At 57.0% G+C, this 23,340-nt stretch overlaps 1 protein-coding gene across 1 annotated transcript in view; it reads right to left on the bottom strand.

Moving 5' to 3' along the window:
* Itpr3 (inositol 1,4,5-trisphosphate receptor type 3) overlaps positions 1–23,340 on the bottom strand; it is a 64,740-nt gene that overhangs the window by 11,910 nt on the left and 29,490 nt on the right. Inside the window, 28 exon segments of the mRNA XM_032888344.1 lie at positions 1,177–1,302; positions 1,384–1,509; positions 1,660–1,911; positions 2,671–2,871; positions 2,995–3,117; positions 4,050–4,175; positions 4,616–4,690; positions 4,768–4,932; positions 5,733–5,898; positions 7,145–7,202; positions 7,544–7,673; positions 10,215–10,414; positions 10,805–10,946; positions 11,426–11,570; positions 11,660–11,911; positions 13,522–13,704; positions 14,022–14,141; positions 14,671–14,843; positions 16,871–17,032; positions 17,773–17,914; positions 18,468–18,628; positions 18,730–18,829; positions 20,011–20,153; positions 20,344–20,394; positions 20,617–20,712; positions 20,879–21,025; positions 22,741–22,824; positions 23,087–23,185. Of these exon segments, the coding sequence (XP_032744235.1) occupies positions 1,177–1,302; positions 1,384–1,509; positions 1,660–1,911; positions 2,671–2,871; positions 2,995–3,117; positions 4,050–4,175; positions 4,616–4,690; positions 4,768–4,932; positions 5,733–5,898; positions 7,145–7,202; positions 7,544–7,673; positions 10,215–10,414; positions 10,805–10,946; positions 11,426–11,570; positions 11,660–11,911; positions 13,522–13,704; positions 14,022–14,141; positions 14,671–14,843; positions 16,871–17,032; positions 17,773–17,914; positions 18,468–18,628; positions 18,730–18,829; positions 20,011–20,153; positions 20,344–20,394; positions 20,617–20,712; positions 20,879–21,025; positions 22,741–22,824; positions 23,087–23,185 (3,948 nt within the window).

Here is a 23,340-nt window from a genome sequence, read left to right on the forward strand (position 1 = left end):
CACACACACATACAATAATGAAATTCAAAGGTTTATTTTAAATTCTACTTCATCCTACCCTACAGCCAGTCCGAGGCTGGGGCAATAAAAAAAATTTTTTTTTGAGACAGGCCGGCCTTAAACTCAGAGAGATCCACCTGCCTCTGCCTCTTCAGGGCTGGGACTACTATGCCCAGGCACAGATAAAAAATTTCAGAGTCTCCTTGTCTCAAATGTCTATCAAAACAAAAACAATTCATCCTTCCAGGATCTAACCTTGTTTGTTTTCCCCTTTGTTTTTTTTTTTTTTTTTTTTTAGACGGGGGCGTCACTCTCTCATTCTGGTTTTGCAGACCAGGCTAGCCTCGACCTCACAGAGTGCTGGGATCAAGGTATATGCTACCATGCCCGATGTGCCTAACCTATGTACTCTTCTCAGCCCCAGCATCCATGGGAGCACTTCCGCTGGTTTCTTCTCCATTTTCTGTATAACTACAGGTCTCTTGGGTCTCTAGTTAAGGCTGAAAAATCTCAAGGCCTGGCTGGCAGTGACACGGGCCATGCCTCTGTGGTGATACCACTGAGTCACGGGGCTGCCTGCCCGCCCAACACCTGAGAGCTGTGCAAGGCTCTGCAAAGTGTGTGGTCATACCGGTCATCATGGCTCTGCTGTCCGGGGCAGCAGCCACACCCACCCTCATCACCCCAGGGCCTGCACACCCGACTAGAGGACCGAGAGATTCCTTCGTTGATCTTGTCAATCCTATGGGACCTAAGTCATTGTTGGGTGTGTTTATGAGGATGTTTCCAGAAAGACAGAAGACCCATCTTAAACATTCGCTGTATCTGCCCATGGGCTGGAGCCCCAGCGTGGATAAAAAGGAGGGAGTGGACCAAGTACCAGCATGCATTGCTGGGTGACTGACTGGATGAAATGTGACCAGCCATGGGTGCTCCTGATGCCAGGATAGACTGTCCTCCTCAAACAGTGAGCCCCGCCCCAGATCCTTAACTTGTTTCTTGTCAGTTACTTTGTATCATTCCCACTATAGTTCTGATCCACATCTGGGGCCGTTTGTTACACAGTAAATGACTAACACCCTATAATCCTGCTGCATCTTCCTGTGCTGCTGTAAGCAGTTTGCCCCGTGAGCGAGCCAGCTAAAGTGGCCATGCTTGACCAAATGGGTTGCTCACCTGTAGGGACGTGCTGTTCTCTGAAAATGGGGAACTGAAGAAGGCGCTGATGGTGTCCAGCACCACGGTGAGCACGTACTTCTCAAGGGTGGGGTCTGACAGGCGCTTCTCCCGCTTGTTACAGACCTACGGAGGAGGAGAATCCTATGGGGAGATCTGCAGGTCCTCCCTCCGCCCCAAAAGCCCACCCTGGCCCCCAGGACAGACCAGAGCCATGTCCAGGGTGAAGTTCTCGAAGAGCGTCCAGATGTGGTTGCTGGTATAGATCTCCTTCATCTCCACCTCCGTGTCTACATAGCAGTGGTTCACGAAGTTCACATACGCCATTTTAACCTGGGCAGCGGGCACAGAAGAGGTTCATCAACAGGGCCTGCTGGCCTTCCCCCTCTTAACCTGCCCATCATCTTCCCCACTGTCCCGTGCCTCTGCCAGTCCCCTCCACATGGCTAACGCCACAGCCTTCTCCCAGCCCGAGCCGCACACCTCCGTGATGCAGTCCTCGTGGGTCACCACCGACACCACGTCCTCTAGAGGCAGCAGGGAGGTGCACTTGATCTCTGTGTAGACATTCTTGCCTTCTGCACAGGCAGCCAGCAAGTCCACCAGGGAGATGTGGTACATGAGGGGGCTGTGGTCCTCCACGCCATCTCGGGCTGCCTTCATCATGTCCAGCAGATGGGCCAGAGAGGCCTTGTCATTGTAGAACACCACCACGTCGTCGCCTGCGTTGGTCAGCTGTGAGGGGAGGCAGGCAAGATGAGAACCTTCGTCCAGCAGCCCCAGGCAACACCTCTGTCCTAAGTTTGGGGTTTGTTTGGGGCTTCTGAAACAGGGCTGCATATAGCCCAGGCTAGCCTCAAAATTACTATGTAGCTGAGGATAACCTTGAACTCTTTGTTTAATTATTGTTTTCTGTTTTAAGTGTACGGGTATTTTGCTTGCATGCAGGTCTGTTCACCACATGTATGCAGTACCCACAGAGGTCAGAAGAGGGCATCAGAAGAGATCCCTTGAACCTAGAGCTATAGCTAGTCATGAACGGGTCACAGATGTGAGCCTTCATGCCTGACTTCCTGCCTGAGTTTTGGGGTTCCCTGACTGATTTGTGAGACCTTGACGCTGGATCCAGAAAGCGTCCAGAGTGTGCACTGACCCTGAGGCGCATCCCACCTCTCTCCTCTCCCTCATAGCCAGCCAATGACACGGGTCAGAAGTGACACGCCCAAAGTGACAGCTACAGCTGAACTGTCTCGCTGACATCACTGCCTCTGCCCCTGCCCTCCCCCAACCCTCTGAGACGCTCCCAGGACCAGAACTCCCAGACTGTGACCAAGGCTCACCCGCCGTTCTCAGAGTTTTGCGTGACATTTGTGCCTTCCCACTGCATACCAGGCCCAGGTGCCCAGGTTCTCCGGCCCTGGTTCTATGAGCCCAGCATTCCAAGTCCTCCCTGGGCCCCACCACACAGATCCCTGCAGCCCAGGCAGCTCTCACCTCGGTCATGATCATGTCCTGACACTTCTTCACGTACTTGCCCTCGGCCTTGATGACGGTGTGCAGGAAGTCCAGGTACTGCACGTGGCGCCCGTGCGTGGCCAGCAGGTGCACGAAGTGCTGCAGCACCGGCTCGCTGATCTCGGAGCACAGCTGATAGTTGTTGAGGAAAATGTGCTGCATGGTCTCAGCCTCCAGGAGCTGTGGTGGGCGAGGGAGGGGCATGAGAGAGAGGGGAGGCCATCAGAGAGAGGGGAGGGCATCAGAGAGAAGGTAGGCCCACCAGAGAGGCAGCCACCAGGGACCCGGCCCAGCGTGCCTCACCCCGGGCGTGAGGAAGAGCTGCAAGTGCTTGTGCAGAAGGGCCTGGTTGCCAGGGTTCCCGGCACAGAACTTCTGTAGGAACTGGTGTGTGTAGCGCAGGATCTCCATCATCTTGTTGTCGTTCTGTGTGCAGAGAGAGGCTGCTGGGCCACCAGGGAGGGGCAGGCTCTGCCCCTTCCCCCCTCTGATGCGTCACATGGGCGCGCACACACACAGGTGCACACACACAAATTAATTTTGAAAATCATCCAAGTGGCTTCAAGCAGCTAAGAGTACGTGCTGCCCCTGCAAAGGACCCAGGGTCCACCCGTAACACTCTGCCCAGGAGGCTCACGAACATCTACAAATTCTATCTCCAGACGTCTGACACCCTCTTCTGAACTCTGTGCGTGTGCAGACAGGCACGAATAGTCAATAAAGAAAAAGAGGTCAGCGGAGGGGAGGGGCTTAGGGTCAAAGGTTGAGAGAGACTTGATTGGAGTGAGGGAATCTAGGGGACAAAGGACTTGGTGTCATGGATCCATTGGGATAAGGAGCTCAGGGTCAGAGGTCAGAATCTAGACTTTTCCCCAATGTTTCCACCCTGCACTACAGTTCGAGTCGTGGTGACTTCATCGCCAATTCTTAGGAAGTGCAATTTAGCCAGCTGTGAATCTTAATGTAAACATCTGGGTTTCCTGATGACCTGGAGAACCATGAAAGGGTCACTCGACTCCAGAGAGGTCATGACCCACAGGTCCAGGCAGAGCTGACAGGCAAGATCAGCCAGGAAGGAGGAGGGAGGCTGGGGTCCTAGTTAAGGAGGCTGAAGCTGGGTCAAATTCAACTCAAGGGTTGTGTGGCTCAGGCAAAGAATGCTTGCTTTGCGTGAGCAGGGCTCTGGGTTTGATGCCCAGTGCCACCAAGAGAGGGGAGGTCAAAGATCGGGGTGCAATTGAGGTAGACTTGAAAGAGCAGGTGGGTGCAGACGACCTAAATCTGCACCGGGGCAGCTGAGGTTGGCCTCGAGGGCTGTGGTACCAGCCCAGCATAAACTGGGTTGGACGCCAGGTCACCTTGTCATAAGGGATCTGCAGCAGGTCCAGCATGACCTTGTGGGCGTCCATGTTCTTCAGCAGTCTCTGTTGCTTCTTCCGCATCTGCTCCCCGACCCCACACATCTTGTTCAGCCTCTCCAGGATCTGCAGGGGAGAGGGGATGGATGACAGCTTATGCCTCCTCCTCCTCCTCAGGGTCCTCTGGGCAGCTCTCTCCTGGCCGGCTGCAGCCACACCCAGATCCCACTGGGACAGGAGAGGGGAAAGGGCTCTTTCTGGCTGCAGCTGCTGAATCAGGCCATCCTGGCCAACCAGCGGAGGTGGAAAATCCCACCCCTCCCATAAAGTGTGAAACAACATGGCCGTAAAGTGGAATCTCATTAAACTCCAGCTTTAAAATAACTCTATCAGGGCCTCAGTGGGACTGTTTGGAACGTGCCAGAAAACTGGGAGATGCCTGGCTGCGGAACCCGGAGGGAGGAGCTGGAGAGGCCAGGCCAGCGGGACTGAGTCAGGTCGAGGCCAACTGCAGGACATGTCCTCCCCCCTCCCCCCGACTCCCTCACCCCAGCCCAGCCACTCACGCCTTTGACAATCTGGTAGTTCTCACTGCTCTTCTCACCGTGTGGCTGCAGAAATCCCTCCTCATCCGAGGGCCGCTGAGGACGCAGAAGACAGAGTCACCCAGGCACCCTCAATTTGGGGCACCCCGTTTGGCTCCCAGACGCTGCCTCACCTCCTTCTTATCCTTGCTGGCGCTCGCCTCCCCCTCCTCGCCCTTGACGCTGCCTTTCTTGTCCACCCACAGCTCCGACTTCTCCACCATCGTCCGCAGTCGATCCAGTTCCGACTTGATCACTTTGTAGTTCTCCACATCCTGGGCTGAGATGAGCAGCTGCACCTGCAAACGGAGGGCGTACCGGGGTCACCCACTCCCCAGATCTGTAACCATTCGGGGATCAGAACTCCCACCCAAGTATCACTCACTATTCACAGCTCCTTCCTCCGGGAAGCCCTCTCTGACTCCAGCCCTGAGCTAACATGTCACCCGGCACAGTCTCAGACTCACGGCACACTCTGGGGCCTGACCGGTCTACCCAGGCAGCAGATGCATGGGAGGGGCACTGGACCCTGAGTGAAGGAGGGACCTGAACTCTAAGGAGTAGGGCCTCCTCTCTCTCTCTCTCTCTCTCTCTCTCTCTCTCTCTCTCTCTCTCTCTCTCTCTCTCTCAGCCTGGGCCTCCTCTCGGCAGGGGCGCTGCGAGCAGGGCCACATACTGAGGGAGCCGGGGGAATTCTGGGGGAATTCGATGCAGGCTGGTGTCAGGACCAGCACACTGTCAGTGTTTGCTCACGGGAAGCGGTCAAGGGGATGTGACAGCCACAGGGAAGACACTGGGTAACTCAGTGAGGGACCCGTGAGCCAGACCCAGTACAGAAGGGTGAGGAAAGGTGGGAATAGCTGACCACTCCCGAGCCTTGCCCACAGGATAAGAAACAAGTCAGGCCAGGAGGTGCCAAAGGCGGCTGAGCCTAGATTCCCCCTCAACTCCTCACCCCCCACTCCCCACCTCGGTGAACAAGGTGCACTGAGGACCAACAAACATCCCTGTTGTCAATCTGCGAGCAACTAGATCCCTGTGTGCCCCAGAGCTCCAGGCAGACCCCGTGCTCACGGCCAGGCTAGTGACCCCCCCTCACCTGCTTGAAGGTGTGCATGGCCTCCTGGCGCTGGCTGAAATGTTTGAAGAGCAGCTGCAGGGCGCCGGAGACCAGAGGTGGGTAGTCGTGCATGGTGAGGTGCAGCAGCACTCGCAGGAACATGCGACCCCCTTCGTCATCCACCTCTAGCATGCTGCTGGTCTTCCTGCCGGCATGGGTGGGCACGGGCCAGTGAGCGAGGGCATGTACCCCCACCACCCTCGTGGCAGAACCACACCCGGGGCACGGCCGGCTCAAGAGTGTGCAGAGAACCACCACCCCGGGCTCTCCAGGGATCCTCCTGGGGATAACCCTCAATGGAGCCCCTGATGCAGGACCCCTTCATGTGGGGACCCCAGCACTGAGGGATGAGAAGACACTTGTTCCTGCAGCGAGGGAATACCACGGAGCCTGGAGGTTGTCACCAGACTTCACATTCGCGCCAGCTCAGCTTGTTAGTGAAAATTGTGAGACACCATTTACGCTAGCTGGAGTCGGGGGTGCTAATTACGCCCACCCCGCAGCTGCCGATGTCTAACGCGCTAATCAAGAGCCCCATTTGTAGCTGTTACTTCCGATTTATTTTCTTCAGGGGTTTAGTAATCATTTCAGTGCACTGCTTCCCTTGTAAGTTTGTGGGCTTTTGTCTTATGGGATCTATTCTGGTACTTCTCTGTTCTGGTTTGTTTCTGAGACAATATCTCACGTAGCCCAGGTCGGCCTCGAACTTTCTATGTAGTGACAGGCGCCCTTGAACTCTGACCTTTCTGTCCCCCGCCTGCTGAGGACTGGAGTGACAGGTGTCAAAGCCACATCTGACTTCTGAGGTTCTGGGGATCGAACCCAGGACTCATGAATGCTAGATAAGCAGTCTTCCACCAACTGACCTATATCCCCACTGACCTACATCCCCACCGATCTACATCCCCAGCCCCTCCCCTAGGTCATGAATTCACAATGGATTTCTGAAAAGAGACCCACTGGGTATGCTAGACACCCAGGAAGGCTGGACACTCAGTAGCAGAGGCTGAGAAGACTCTTCCACTCTGGCACAGAGGGCTGGTGGGGGGAGGGGTACCATGCTACAGCTCCCCCATCTCTCCTGCTGTGAGACAGGGGAACAGCCCTTGCCCTGACCTCTGCTGAGCATAGAGGCACAGCAGCCCTGTATGAAGGTGTGGGAATTACCAGAAGAACTAGCTCCCTGGATTACTCTATACCACGAGGGACGGGCAAACCAGGGAGCGTCAGTGCATGTGGTGGGGTGAGGGTCTTCTGGGGGACACAGTGGAGGGAATGGTCAAGCCTTCAGCATCAGGAAACCCAGTTGCCCAAAGAGGGGGTTATAAGCCTTATGTTGGTAACCCACCTCCAACCCCGATCAGGAGCCCCCCCCTCAACCCCAGCCTCACCCTACTCCAAACATGGCCTCTGCCTGCTCCCCGATGCGGTCCAGATTCATGTTGGCGGCTGTGGGAAGCAGAAGTGACAGAGAGAGGTGGGGCAGCCAGAAACTCACACAGAGGATGCCCAAGCCAGCCCCAGATGCTCTTGCAGCTCCTCCACCTGGCCTCGCCTTTGTGAGGGCACAGAGCTTTCAGGGTGAGAGCGGCAGAGCAGGAAGCTCAGTAGCTCAGGAAGCCAGGCCCTGGCTGGCTCCTGGTGGGATGTGAGAGCTTCCTCAAGTCCTGGCTTCCCCCGCTCCGCATGGCGGTGACCAGGGAGATGATGGACATGTACTTCAGGCATGGAAAGGAAAGATTGGGGCAGCGGAGCGGCGACAGTAGTAGATGCCAGGGAAAAAGACTCACTAGAGGAATCGAAGGCGGGGGCTGTGCCGTCTGCCCCGCTGTCCTGCATGGGAAAGACCTCCACAAACTCCTTCTTGAAGACCGACAGCAGGTAGGAGATGCGGTAGTCTAGGCGCACGTTGAGGATGAACTGGGCAAACAGAGGGGACGCTGTGAAGGCCGGTTTCCATCAGGAGCCCTGCTGCTGCTCCAAGATGGAGGAAGGAACCCCCAAACGGGCTTTAGCACCCTTGGGGTGCTCCAAGGCATCGAAATGGAACAGTCAGTCCCCTCTGTCCCCCCAGCTCCTGGCCCAGTGATGGTGGCTGGTGCCTCCTTCTCAACAGAAGGCAGTGAGCCCCACATCTGTGGCTGTCCCCCCAACACAGCCATGCTAGACAATAGGAAGTACACAGACTTCCCAGATTGACAAGCCAAGCTGTTCCTCTAGCTACCCTGCCAACAGCTCTCTCCAAAAGGGAAACCTGAGGTACCGTGACAGAGTATACGGACGCCTATAACTCTAATGTCTATCTTTATGGGACAGAAGCCCCACCTCTGACTTCCCTGTGGTCACTCTGTCACCCTCATGCCCTCTAGTTACCAGGGGCCACATTCCTGTTCAGGATTCCTGCTCCCCCATTAATCCAGGAAGCAGGATGTCTATGTAGGGCATCCCCCAAGAATGTTAGTGCTGCTGGTCCAAGAACCATGAAGGCTGGGCTAGCTAACCTGGCAACACCCTGTGACCTTGTGACACCTGCTCCATGCCTCCCACCCCCACCTGTCCAGCACCTGCAATGTCTCCAGGATCTCCAGCTGTGACCCTGAGATCCCCCACATCAGACCTCCCAGCCACCTGCCCAGAATCTGCAGGATCTCCAGGATCTTCAGCTGTGACCCTGGGACCCCTACCCTGGGACCTCCCACCCACCTGCCCAGCACCTACAAGATCTCAAGCTGTGACCCTGTGACCCCAGCCTCAGACCCTCCCACCCACCTGCCTAGCACCTGCAGGATCTCCAGCTGTGACCCTGTGACCCCAGCCTCAGACCCTCCCACCCACCTGCCTAGCACCAGCAGGATCTCCAGCTGTGACCCTGTGACCCCAGCCTCAGACCCTCCCACGCATCTGCCTAGCACCTGCAGGATCTCCAGCTGTGACCCTGAGACCCCAGACCCAGGACCTCCCACCCAGCTGCCCAGCACCTGCAGGATCTCCAGGATCTTCAGCTGTGATCCTCAGACCCCCAACCCTGGACCTCCCACTCACCTGCCCAGCATCTGCAATATCTTGAACGGTGACCCTGTGACCCCAGCCTCAGACCCTCCCACCCACCTGCCCAGCACCTGCAGGATTTCCAGCTGTGACCCTGAGAGCCCCACCCTAGGACCTCCCTCCCACCTGCCCAACATCTGCAGGATCTCGAGCTGTGACCCTGTAACCCCAGACCTAGGACCTCCCACCCACCTGCCCAGCACCTGCAGGATTTCCAGCTGTGACCCTGTGACCTCCCACACCAGACCTCCCAGCCACCTGCCCAGAACCTGCAGGATCTCCAGGATCTTCAGTTGTGACCTTGTGACCCCGACCCCAGAATCTCCCACCCACCTGCCCAGCATCTGCAGGATCTCCAGCTGTGACCCTGTGACCCCGGCCCCAGGACCTCCCACCCACCTGCCCAGCACCTGCAGGATCTCCAGTATCTCCAGCTGTGAACCTGTAACCTCAGACCCAGGACATACCACCCACCTGCCCAGCACCTGCAGGATCTCCAGTATCTCCAGCTGTGAACCTGTGACCTCAGACCCAGGACATACCACCCACATGCCCAGCACCTGCAGGATCTCCAGTATTTCCAGCTGTGAACCTGTGACCTCAGACCCAGGACATACCACCCACCTGCCCAGCACCTGCAGGATCTCCAGTATTTCCAGCTGTGAACCTGTGACCCCAGACCCAGGACCTACCACCCACCTGCCCAGCACCTGCAGGATCTCCAGTATCTCCAGCTGTGAACCTGTGACCCCAGACCCAGGACCTACCACTCACATGCCCAGCACCTGCAGGATCTCCAGTATCTCCAGCTGTGAACCTGTGACCCCAGACCCAGGACCTACCACCCACCTGCCCAGCACCTGCAGGACCTCGAACTGTGACCCTGTGACCCCGGCCCTGGGACCTCCCATCCACCTGCCCAGCACCTGCAGGATCTCCAGTATCTCCAGCTGTGAACCTGTGACCCCAGACCCAGGACCTATCACCCACCTGCCCAGCACCTGCAGGACCTCGAACTGTGACCCTGTGACCCCGGCCCCGAGCCCCACCCTCCTGCCCAGCAACTACAGGACCTCAAACTGTGACTCTGTGACCCCGGCCCTGGGACCTCCCATCCACCTGCCCAGCACCTGCAGGATCTCCAGTATCTCCAGCTGTGAACCTGTGACCCCAGACCCAGGACCTACCACCCACCTGCCTAGCACCTGCAGGACCTCGAACTGTGACCCTGTGACCCCGGCCCTGGAACCTCCCATCCACCTGTCCAGCACCTGCAGCGTCTCCAAGATCTTCAGTTGTAACCCTGTGACTCCCCAATACCAGGCCCTTCCACCTACCTGCCCAGCACCCCCAGGATCTCCAGCTGTGACCCTGTGACCCCCACCCCATACCTCCCACCCACCTGCCCAGCACCTGCAGGATCTCCAGGATCTTCAGCTTGGTCTCCATCACCACGGTGTGTTCATTGTCCTCAAATTTGCTTCTGTCCAGCTGCTCGGGGACACCCACTCCAGCAGGCAGGCTGGAGGCACCAAATACAGACTGCTTGCGGCTTAGCACCATGGTGGACATCATGTGTCCCACCCCCTGGATGGACCTCCGCACGTTCTTGCCTGTGGGTCACAGGAGTGGGTCACCAGGTGGTGCGCGGCAGGGGTTCCCAATCTCCAACCCCGTGAGGCAACCGCTAAGAAGGGACAGGGCTAACCCAGGCAGGTCTGCAGGGGGAGATGAACTTGATGCCGACTGGGGAAGGCAAAGCAAGCAGGGAGTGTGGGGAGATGAGCAAATCCTCTGGGAAGCAGCCAGACCCCAGCACAATTTACATAACCACCTCTTCCGGGGTGGAGCCTGTCAGCCCCTGTCCTTTCCTCAAGGCCGAGCCAGACCCCTGAGCTTCACCGGCCCCTGAGCTACCAGGATGGAGGGGGACTGAGGCAGGGCCGGGAAACAGGTAGCACTGGGGGTACCAGGAAGGGCCTGAGGAGAGGGCCAAGCCTCACCGCCAGGCTCCTCATAGGCCTGCAGCACGGCGGCTGGTGCCTGAATGCAGTCGATGATGCCCAGCAACGTGCGTGTGAGTCGCAGCAGCTCGCTGAAGCTATAGAACCCGAAGTAGATGAGGTTGTGCGCCAGGCTGACCACCTGTGGGGGTGGGGGGAAGGAGGTGAGCGGGGGCTGAGCCACGCAGCGGCGTGGGGCGTGGTCATGAGGGTGAGCGGCAGGGACAGGACCAACGCGTGGAGTTGAGGCTATGGGGAGTTAGACCCACATGCTTGGTGGGAGGGGTCCTGGTTTTTAAGGTCGTGACTGTTCAGGGCCAGACTGTGGCTCTGTTGGGCTCCAAATGGGACAGAGAAAACCAGGGTGATGAAGACAGGACTCCGGTGGATGGGTTCAGTAGATTCAGTGCACAGAACCCGGCGGGGGTGGGATATGGGGGAAGCGGTCCATTGTGGGGGGGTCGGGGGACCTCAGATATCTGAAGGATAGCTGGGCTGAAGGTATCAGAAAAAGGGAATGATGGGTCCTACCATCCATCCCTGATCACCAAGGTCCGGTGGGGAGGTGGAGAGGGGACGACCACAGCCCCACTCCCTCCAGCCCGAGGACCCACCACCCACCTCAAAGGTCAGTATGTTCTTCTCATCGTTGGCAAAGGGCACGGCCTCGCCGACCACGTTGTTAAGGTAATCCTCCACGAACTCCATGGTGCTGGCAAACTTGTTTTTCTTGTCATCTCGGGAGGCGTTGAGATTGGAATCATAGCTAAGGATAGAAGCAGGAGGCATGAGGGTCCCCGCGCCCCTCCCCGCCCCACCGTGCCCTGAGTAGCCAGCCTCCCTCCAGACACTCACTCTTTGATGGTGATGGCCGTGGGGATCTCCGTCCAGAGGCGGGCAAACTTGACAGGGGTCACCAGCTCCTGGGGGTCACGGTCCACGTGCACATGTAGCATCAGGTGGCAGAATGAGGCTCGGAGGTCAAAGGGCAGCATCTCGTCCGCCATGCATAGGAAAAGCAGCTCCACACCCAGCTGCTTGGAGATCTCGTCGATGGCCAGGTACTGGCGGTCCAGGCACATGCGGGCAAACAGCTTCAACTGGTACCTGTGGGTAGCACCGGGTTAGAGGATGGCAGCAGGGGCAGCGGCAGCGGGTAACCAGGGTGGCCTGGAGAGGACTCCACCAGGGGGCAGGGGACTAGTGATTCACAGAGAGGACACGGCCCCTTTAGGCCCCTCCTGGTAAAGGAGGGCAGGTATTTTCTGGCTCAGCTGGGACAGGTCCTTACAGGAACCAGGGCGGCTGGGAGAGTGGGAAGAGCCCGCTGGTGAAAGGTGTGAGCAGTTCAGATGAGAGATAGCAGAAGCTTAGCTGTGAGTGACATCATGCCTCTCCCTCCTCCTCACACCTCATTACCCGGCAGGGTCCTGGAGCCAGGCCACCCAGGGTGGGAACACTCCGCACAGCTGGCCTTAGCAAGAGCCTTTGCACAAGTCATGTAAGACCTGTCTAGGCCACACCTCTAATCCCGGCCCTTGGAAGGATGAGGCAGGAGGATGGCCTTGAGTTCAACACTAGCCTGGGCTAAAGAGTGAGATGCTGTCTCAAAGACAAATAGGCTGGGCCGTGGTGCCATCTTCCTTTAATCCCAGCACTTGGGAGGCAGAGGCAGGCAGATCTCTGTGAGTTCAAGGCCAGCCTGGTCTACAGAGTGAGTTCCAGAAAAGCCAGGGCTACACCGTGAGACCCTGTCTCAAAAACTCAAAAACCAAACTAAATCCACCCCCCAAAAAAAAGTCAGAACAAAACACCAAACAACCAAGAGGCCAGGTGTGATGATCCCTGGCCCCAGCATTGCTATGACTTAGTGGGTGGCCTAGTCTACACAGTGAGCTCTTATCTCAAAAAAAAAGGGGGGCGGGGGTCTGGAGAGATGACTCAGTGGTTAAGAATACCAGCTGCTCTTCCAGAGCGCCCAGGTTCAAGTCCGAGCACCCGTGGATGGCACAACTGTCTGTAACTCCTGTCCCAGGGAATCTGGTGCCCTCTAAGGGAGTGGGCATGCATATGGTGCACACATGTATGTATACAGGTAAAACAACCACAAAGAAAAAAATTAAATAAAAAATAAACAAGAGTTAGTCAAATGGCCCAGTCAGTAAAGGGTGCTTGTCACCAAAGCCTGGCAACCACACTGTTGGGGGAAAAAAAATCAACCCTGAGTCATGGCACATACATGCCCATACAAATGCATGCACACAGGTGTATGCACACACACACATGCACGCAGGCATGCAGGCACATATACACCTAAACCCACATGCACATGTGTATACACACACATATACACACAAACACACACACAAATGCATAATGAGAACAAGGAACAGTGTGTGCCCGCACACACGTGTGCACACACATGCACACACACATGCACACATACAATACAATGCACACATGTGCACACACATGTGCACATATGCAGACACACATATGCATAAATGAGGACAAGGAGCAATGTGTGCCCACACGTGCATGCACATAACACAATGCACATGTGTGCATACATGCACACATGCATGCACACATGTACACACACAGAGACACACATGTACGCACACATGCATGCACACACACGTATGCACACATACCACACACACGTGCAAGTATGAAGACAAGGAGCACTGGGACTCTCGGGGAGGGCTGTGGAGCACCTGTAGTAGCTGAGCACGTTCTCGTCGTGTGCGTTGCCGGCCCTTGCCTCCTGGGCCAGCTGCCTCACACTCTTCTCGTGGTGCTCGTTGTTCCTGTCCGTCCATGTGAGCCACACCTCCTCCTCCGAGTACTCGATGCTGAGGTACTCGTGAGACTGAGCCATCTCCTTCACGGGCCGCAGCCTGCAGTCAGCAGCACTGTCAGGGGTGGTGGTCTCTGGCCACGCGGAGCCCCAGAGCTCGAGACAGGGTCTCACTAGGTACCACCCCGGGTAGGTTGAGCACAGCCCAGGTCTCTACGCTGCCTCTACCCCAGCACTTCTCAGGATGAGGCCATGGCTGGTTCCCTCTCAGTGGCCCCCAGCCCTCCATCCACCCTACCCCGTCCTACCCCCACCCCACTCCCAACGCCATGCACCGCAGCCACCGTGCTCATATCTGCAAAGAACAAGGGAGCCAGCACTAACCCGGACCCCAGACACCCCCAGGCTGCCACTCACTCAGTCTGGATAAGGATGTCACTGTTCTTGGGGTCCAGCACACATTTGCAAATCAGCTCCTGGGTGACGGGGATGGCAATGCGGTTGGACACGCACAGGTCGGAGAGGTAGTCCAGGAACCTGGGTAGGTCAACAGGGCGGGCAACAGACTTAGAAGCCGCCCAGAAAGCCAGAAGCCTCACCCACCCTCCTTCCCCGCTGCCCAGGGCAGCAGTTGGTGACATCTCCATGGGACAGGGCGAAGGGATAGAGTCAGGGGTCAGAGCAGGCACCGGCTCAGTCTCAGAGGACAGAGGAGGGTTTGGGGTTCTCCCTGTGTATGGGAACTTGTATCTATTACAGCTACATTGAGCTAAATTTGAAACACCCTCCTCCCCCCAAGCACTGGGGAGGAAGCGATGCACCATGCTGTTAACGACCAACATCAGAAACCCAGCGCAGTAGCCTTTAATCCCAGCACTGGGGAGGCAGAGGCGCTGGGGAGGGGGGGGCGTGTGGGGGGAGGGGGGAATCTGTGAGTTCGAGACCAGCCTGGTCTACAGAGTGAGTTCCAGGACAGCCAGGGTGGCACAGAGTGACCCTGTCTCAAAACAAAACCAGCACCGAAGGCGGGAGGGTAGGCGGGGCGCGTGCGCGCGCGGTGGGACACCTGGGCTCCCTGTTCTTGCGCACGAGGCTCACGAAGGTTTCCACCTCGGTCTTGGTGATGTGCTTCTCCAGCAGCTTCCGGTTGTTGTGCAGAAGGGCCGTGATGGTGTCTTCGGCCAGGATGTCATAGCCAATCTGTGACTGCATCATCCCGAACTGCTTGGCTATGTGCTCCTGGGGGAGGCAGGCAGACGGGGATGGGGGGATTACAGGGGTGGGTCATGGAAAAGGGACAAGGTCGCTTCTGCTGTGGAGCCTTGACCCCAGATCAGGACCAATACAGGTGGGGACCTGTGCTAACTGGACCTGGTGTCGCTGTCTCCTATGGACATCTGATCCTCCTGCCCTTGACTTAAAGGACGCTGGGATTACAAGCATTTACCACCCATGCCCAGTTTTTATGACACTGGGAGTGAACCCAGGGGGTTTGTGCACACCAGGCTAGCAATCTACCAACTGTGCCACGTCCCCAGCCAGCCTTGTCTGTCTGTCTCCTCCACTATGGCTCGGACCCTTGCTTGCCCCTCCCCACCTGACCTCTTAGCCTCTAGAGCCATCCTGCAATTCAGGGACACCAGGACTGACCCATCTTTGCGACAGGACTGAAAGGGTCCCCAAGCAACAGTGAGCCTGCAGGACAGGGTACCCCCAAGATGTCACAATCATCTAAATGGCAAAGGCTATACCCTAAACCAGAGGGTCTTATGGTCTAGTGTAGGAGCTGGGCTGAGACCCCAGGATGCTTCAGCTGTGGTCCCCTGTCCCAGTCCCTCATCTGTTTAAAACTAGAGCACAGGTGGGCACCCAAAAACAGACAGACTTGGGGGGGTCAATAAACCCCATTATCTGTCTTTCTACTGAGGCCACACTGTCTCCCTGTTTCTGTGTCTGTCTGTCTCTGTGTGTGTGTGTGTGCGTATGTCTGTCTTTGTGTGTATGTGTGTTTCTGTCTCTCCCTTTCCCCCTCCCCCTCTCTGTATGTCTGTGTGTCTGTCTGTCTCTCTATGTGTGTGTGCATCTGTTTGTCTCTTTCCCTCTTCGTCTCTTCTTCCCTCTCTGTCTCTGTCTCTCTCTGTGTGTATGTGTGTCTGTCCGTCTCTCCCTCTCCCCCTGTGTGTGTCTGTTTCTGTGTGTGTGTGTCTCTCTGTCTCTGTCTCTCTCCTTCCTTCCTCTGTCTGTGTCTGTCTGTCTCTGTGTATGTATGTGTGTGTATATGTATGTATGTACATATGTATGTATGTATGTATGTATGTATGTATGTATGTATGTCTCTCTGCTCCTCACCATCGCCATCACTGTTTTTCATCTTTAATAATGGAATAGGTGGGGCTGGAGAGATGGCTCAGCGGTTAGAGCACCCGACTGCTCTTCCAGAGGTCCTGAGTTCAATTCCCAGCAACCACATGGTGGCTCACAATCATCTGTAAAGAGATCCGATGCCCTCTTCTGGTGTGTCTGAAGACAGCGACAGTGTACTTAGATATAATAAATGAATAAATCTTAAAAAAAAAAAAAATAATGGAATAGGTGGCTGAGCCAAGCGTCTCTTCTAAAATTCTCCAGTTACAACCTCGGTGAACCAGACAGAATCCGAGCCAACCAGAGGGGCACAGTTAAACCTGTGAGGCCAGGCTTCCGTCCTGAGTTCAGTTATGTTGCGGGCCTGGGCGAGAAGTCTACACTGGAGAGAAAGCAGCTCTGAGAAGCCCGTTTCAGGGGGAGACACAGCCTGGGCTGCAGGACGTCTTTACCTCACATGGTTTCTCAGCTGTGATCTGGCCCTACCCGGGCCTTGTCTGCTTAGCAAGACTGGCTAAATGGTATAAGACAAATAGTGAAAACGTGGCTCGAAAGTGAAGAATCTCACACTAGGGGGTGGCACACACATTTGGCCCCAAGCACTCGGAAGGCAGAGGCAGGTGATCTCCCTGTGGTTTCACAGTGAGTTCCAGGCCAGCCTGGTCTACATAGTGAGACACTGTCTCCATAAACCAAAAGAAGACGAGGAGGAGGAGGAGGAGGAAGCATATTTTAAAATGTCAACACCAGAGCCTAGGGCAGGCTCTGTGCACCCCAGAAACCAGCCCCTCCATCTGGGGCCCTCCTGCACCCAGGTGCCTAACAGTGGCTGGCTGTCGGCCTCTGTGCCCACAGGGACCCCTGCAGAAGAGGGAAGACAGCAGGGACCGCCCGGTGCCCACCTGGTTCTTACGGTAGTCCTCCTGCGAGTGCCGCAGCACCCGGTAACACAGGCGGAACATGTACTGGTAGGGGGCGTTCTTCTGGTCAGACAGTTCCTCCAGACGCACCAATGGCCCTTCACCCCCCTTGTCACGGAATGGAGCCTTCAGGATGCCAAAGATCTGAGGGGTGTAGAGCGTGAGAGGGACGCTCCCATCCTGCCTGCACCCCGCATCATCCCAGGAGCCCTGACCTTGACTAACTCCATCCCAGAGCTCCCCTTCTCAGAAGCCTTGAGCTGTCCTGCTCAGAGGGACTCCAGCCTCTGAGGGCTTCAGGGTCCCCGTCACAATAATGAGGACCACAGTTCTCCTGCAGGAGGAGGTCAGAAGGAGGCGATTCCTCTCAGGGGCTTAAGGAAGCCATGGTCCAGATACATTTTCCTCCAATGTGAGGGATGGCACCTCAGCCCCCACCTTGAATGTGCTAAGCGAGCACTGTGCTCCTGATCTACGTCCTTGGCTCCTCCTTGGTAGGAGTCGTGTGCTCTACCGTGGGTCAAATCCCTACCTCCACCAGTGGCTGGATCTAGGCAAGGACTCTACCCCTGACCTGTACCCTAAGCCCCTCACTTACCAGTCATAGAATCTATGACTGAGCCATATTCCCAGACCCCTGCTGGAAAATTCTAGGCAGGCACCTACCAGGAATCCATGCTCCCAGCTCTTCACTAGGCAGTTACTCTAACCTAGCCATGCCCCCAGACTACCCGGAGGATTCTAGTAAGGTGCTCTCCTACTGAGCCACACCCCCTCCACTACCCCTTCAGTAAGAGGCCTGAGCCCTGATGGAGAGCTGTGAGCCCCACTGGAGAGCCGTGAGCTCCACTGGAGAGCCGTGAGCCCCTGAGGAGCACACGCACCTGCTTAAGTATGTTCTGCTCCCGCATCAGCTTCTGCCGCTCTCGGTTGGGTTTGGTGACCATGATGTCCAGGACATTCTGCCCATTGTTGGGAACATCGCTGACAAAAAACACCAAGTCCTCCAACAGCTGGATGACAAACCTGTCGAAGGGCAACACCAGAAACATGGTGAACTGAGGGGCAGGTCCCAGGGGGACTGGCCAACATGTGCTCACACAGGCAAACAGACTCACACCCTGACACAGCTGCCAGCCCAGCCTAAGTCCCCTCCTCACAGGCTACCACACTGCTCTTAGAAAACGCCCCACAGCCTACCCTCCCTGAACCCCACACTGACCTAAGACTCCAGAGCTCAGAACACTGTAATCTGAGAAAGAGCGGCCGGGCAGGCGGGTTGTTGGCGGGAGTGCTTGTTATAAAGGGATCTGAGTTACATCTGCGTACAGCCATGTGGCCCCCAACAAGTTCCCTAACTCCTGAGCCCCAATGGCTCCCTAAGGTTTTCTTGTGAGGTGTTGCAATTCAGCAGAGAGGCTGGCTCCTAACTTCAGGGGCACAAGGTCAGCCAGGTCCCCTGATTCCTCCCTGTCCACCTGGCTTCTGGCTTACAACCCCTCTATGACCTCTGAGAGAACCTCAGTCCTCTGCTCCCCCAAGTCTCCCGCTGTCCCCCCACATCCCCGGCACAGCGTACCTGCGGTCGTTCTGGCTGATGAAGCCCTCGTTGAGTTTCTCCACAGCGCTGGCCAGCATGGAGCTTGCATCGTTGGCAAAGTCCAGGTCGCGGATCTCAGACACGGGAACCGACACAATGGCAAAGGCCTCCTTGTCCTCCTTGGTGGGGCACGTGCCCAACTGCGGAGACAAGGGTCAGTGGGATGCCCGGGGACAAGCTCCAGCCTTGGACTCCACCCACCTCTAGCCTAAGCTCCACCCCCACGCTCAAGAGCCCGTACCATGAGCCGGATAGGCCGTTCCTCCTCCACGTCGATGGGCGCGTTCGTGCTCTGGATCCAGGTGTTGGTACAGAGGTGCCGCAGCCGCACGTAAGAGTTCCTGGGCGAGAGGACACAGAGCCGGTGAGCGAGGGTGCCACAGACCGCGAGCTGCTCTCTGCTCACCACTCCCCATCAGCATCCTCTTCCTCTGCTCCCCACACCTCCACAGAATGAGGGGCCCCACCCCTGCTGCTAGGCTCTCAGCACACAGACTTTGGTGCACCCTTAAACTAATGCTTGCTGGTGAACGTGGGGCAAGAATTCACCCGGACAAAGCAAGCATCCAAGAGTGTCAGGCAAGGGGCTAACAGGTCACTAACTCCCCAGGAATCCTAGTGGCAGACACTTGATGTTCCCATCTACAGATGACAGACTGAGGCGGGTGGAGGCACCTGAGGTCTCATAGCTAGAAGGCACTAAGGCCTGGATGACACAGAATTTTGTTTTGAGGCATGCACAGACATGTGTGTGCATAGGCATGTTCTCACGTGCACACGGATGTACAGAGGTTTGAGCACATGTGTGTGTGCTCCTGGCTGGAGGCTGGCATTGTGCTCCACCTTTTATCTAGAGGGGAGGTCTCTTGTTGAACCAGAAACTCGATACATTGCAGCGTCTAGCAAGCCATGCTGGCCACAAAGATTCCCAGTCTGCCTCATGCTGCGGGGCCGGCCTCCCTCCCACCTGGCTTTCGAGTGGATTCTGAACACCCAGACTCTGGTCCTCATCCTTGGACAGACAATGGTTCGTTTGCAGAATTGTTTCTGCAACCCTGTTGTATTTCCTTTCATTTATTAATACATCAAGGCAAGGTCTCCTGAAGGCCCAGCTGGCTTCACATTCTCGACGCAGTGGAGGACGTGCTCCACCTCCCGTGTCCATCTCCTGGGCGCTGGAACTGCAGGCATGAGCCATCTTCCTGGCTTACATACATAGGCCAGCCAAGCACTCTACCAACCAAGCCATAGCCTCGGGAAACCTCTGGATGTGACATCCTACGTTCTCAGAGTCAGTGACCTCACAGGCACGGGAATCTGACTTCCCCGGCCAGTGTCTGGGTTCTCCAGGCTGTGAACAAACTTTCACACCTCGTGCTTGAGCACCTAGCTGGGCTGGGCCAAAAGGCTGAAAAGCATCTGTATAAACACAGTAAGCCTGGGTGCAGCCAGCGGGGCTGGTCCTGCATACAGGCCAGCTGCAAATGGGTCTCAGAGCTGGGGCTCCAAGGGGTGCACCCACCGGGGCACGAAGGAGTCAGTTTTCTGCAGCGTGGTGGGGTCCAGCTCGAAGAGAGACGCGATGTCGTTGCCATGTGGCACAGCCACCAGACGGTACTTGATCTTCTCGCCGGCATTCCTGCGGCCTGTGCGGCTCTGGGCCCCCTGGGATGAGGCCACCATGTCAGGCGAAGTCCAGTGTTTCCCTTCAGGCCCCACCAGAGCGACTACCTTCTCTCTCTATACCACCTTTTCCCCGGGTTCCTTGGCCTCCCTTCCAGTCTCCACACCGCTACCTCCCCATTCCCCCACCCCTCTCCACCCCCCAAGCCCCTCGGTTGGTTCCGTTCCTTACCGGTCCTGCTGCCTTAGGATCTGAGACATCACCCTTGTAGCTGGGGTTTTCCTAAAGAGACGTACAAAGTGGGGGTGGTTACTGGACCCCCACCCCACCAAACACCGGATCACCCTAGAGGATACTTCCCAACAAGGTGCCTACCCCAGGCCCAAAGTCCACAGGACTCCAGAGAGGCATACAGGGGCGTCCATTGTGGGCAAGCACGCACATGCGACCTGTGTGTGTCCCCCCCACACACACACACAGATGCCACATACACCCTCCACTCACCTCAGCCGCCAGATAATTGCCCGTGGCCAGGTGTTTGAACCTGTACAGACCATTCCAGTGTCCCGCTCCGCCGCGGCAGGGGTCATGGTGGACCACCTAGGGGCACGAAAGGGTCAGGTGGAGAAGAGGAACCAGGACTGAAAGTTCAGACCTTGGGGAGGCCTGGCGGCTATAGAGAGGCCAGGGGAAGGAAGGGACAGGACAGCCACTCCATCCTCTAGGATGCTGGTGGGGGGTAAAGTGCAGGGGGTGAGGCTCTCACCTCCACCTCCCAGAGCGCGTTGGAGCTGGTGGCTGAGGTGGCGGACTGACGCAGCGTGGTCCTCAGGAACACCTGAAGCTTGCCCCGGTACTCGTCACAGGTCAGGAACTTCTCCTGCTCCGCGTGGAACAGCCGCACCACGTCCCCCTGAGGGTGGGGGTAGGGTGTGGAGTCAGATGTTCACGGCCACGCCCTCGGGCTCAGGGACCCTGTGCAGGGCCCGGTCCCTCGGACGTGGCCTGGCCTACAGGACCCCTCTTGCTTTTTTAGGATGGTGAGTGGAAAGTGAGAAGCCTCGGGCCACAAGCCAGCAGGGTACGGTGACAGTCCTCTACCTCAGCTTCCCCCATTCCAACCTGCCTGGCACCTCCATCCCTTACGTCCAAACACCTCTAACAGCCAAGTCTAGGAAGGCAGGTCAGACTCTCCCCTTCTCAGTCTCCCAGCCCAGAGCTACCTCCTCTTCCTTAGCCCGTCCTGTTTGGTCCCTGGAAATCCCCCCACGCCATTTCTTTTGCTTTCCATGGTGGCTGTAGCCATGGCTTTTGTTCACCTCCAGGCCTTAGACAGAAAACCTCGAATTTGACTCCTGGCCCTGGTCTTACGAGCAGCAAGAGACTCGGGAAAGTTCCGTAACATTCCTAAGCCCCGGCTGCCTCTTCTAGAAAACGGAAAGAACCCTATCTCCGGCAGAACCTTAGGAGGTTTAATGACAGAATACACTTTTCTACCTCAGCAGAGGAGGGAGGCATCCTGCCAAGAGCCACACAGCCAGGATGGGTGGGAGCGTCCCTGCCTCCATCCCAGGGCCAGCCTCTTAGTCCCTCCTGCGTACTTCCTCCCTCTGCGGCTGTCACTCAGCAGGTTCTCAGAGCATAGCCCCCAGCCCACGATCATCTAATAGCACTGTCTTCCTGCCCTGAACCTGGCTCCAGACATACTTGTCAGGTAGAGGTAGACAGGATCCAGCATCTGTACCCAGACTGCATCTGTCCCTACAGCGGAACCCAGGGACACTGAGCGTCCCATGCAAAGTATGACACTGAGGGGCTTTAGTGAGAAGGCCTTCCCTTAGCTTGCCTGGACTCAAACCCCAACACCACGATGGCCCCAGCAGAAGCTGCAGTGGGCAAGGCACAGAGCTGAGCCCGAGGGCTTGTTTTACGTGTGCTGGAATGCACCACAGAGAGGCTTTGGGGAGGGGCCCGCGGGCCGGGCTCTGACCGACGCCTGGACAACATGAAGGCTTAGTGGACAGAGGGAGAAAGCACTTCAACAACGCAGGCTGCTGGGAAGAGCTGGACCATCGGAGAGACGAGGGAGGCAGACCGTGGAAACACAGCTTAGAAGCTAATGGTGGGCCTGGGGCTTCTGGGTAGGGTGGCCCCCTCAAGGAACCTGCTTTGAGGCCTAGCGTCCTCACTGTTCCCCAGACTATTCTAACTGGAGTGCCTCACGCTCTATCCTACCCCTAACCTGCCTCTCCATCAGACACTTGGTTTTTAGCTTCACAAACATCCTTCCCCTCAGGATTTATTCACTGTGGGTGTAGCAAGCTGTTCTCCCTCAGCCCCGCCTCCTCCTGTCCCAGTGTTCACACTGGCCTGTCCGGGACAGAGAAGCAGCACTGACCCCTGACAGCAGGCAGGAGCAGCCTTTCCCTGCCAGAGCTCAGGGCGCAACGTGGGGCCCACAGAACAGAGACAGGGTGGGGGTGGGGGGGATGTTGGGGGGGGTATTGTTGCTCAATGGATCTGACCACCTCTAGGGCAGAAGAGGTAGCGGGACACGTGAGGACTTTCTGGGGGGAGGGGTGAAAGCTGAAGGGTTGCAGGAAGAGGCCTGTGGGGAGGGGCACCTACCCCCTTCAACACCTCCTCCAGGTGGTCCCGGAACTGCATGAATAAGTTGATCTTCCAGCTGGTGTTGCAGTTGACAGAGTTGACCTGTGGGGGGCAGGCAGGCTGGTGGCACAGTTGCCTACAGGTGGACCAAGTAGGGGAAGGGCGAAGGGGGAGCCATCCCAGTTCCTGTTATGGCAGTGACAGCTCCCGGAGATGGGGTGGGGGTGGGGAAACAATGGGGCCCAGGGTCCCGGGCAGCACCACCAGAAGCAGAGACTTGCCAGGGAAGGGTGGAACAGTACACACTCAGCCAGGGATCCAGGGCCAACCCTCAGCCCCAGGACACGGCCCCCACCCCACTCACCTCCTTGCAGCCAACGTTATCACTAAGCTCATAGTTGCTGGCGTGTAGAGGCTGCCCTGCATTGACAGGGTTCAGGATCACCTTGTCCCCCACGACCACCTTCAGGGGACAGCCAGGGTGAGGCGAGGTGAGAACAGAGGCCCATTTCCCACCAGGGTCCCCTCCCCCCGACTCTGTGTCCCTTCTGAGGATGGACTAGAACCTCATGCAGTCCCTCTGGCATGTGGCCCACACCTCTGCCCAGACCCTTACTC

The sequence above is a fragment of the Rattus rattus genome, chromosome 18 (assembly GCF_011064425.1).
Source record: "Rattus rattus isolate New Zealand chromosome 18, Rrattus_CSIRO_v1, whole genome shotgun sequence".
Classification (NCBI taxonomy): Eukaryota; Metazoa; Chordata; class Mammalia; order Rodentia; family Muridae; genus Rattus; species Rattus rattus.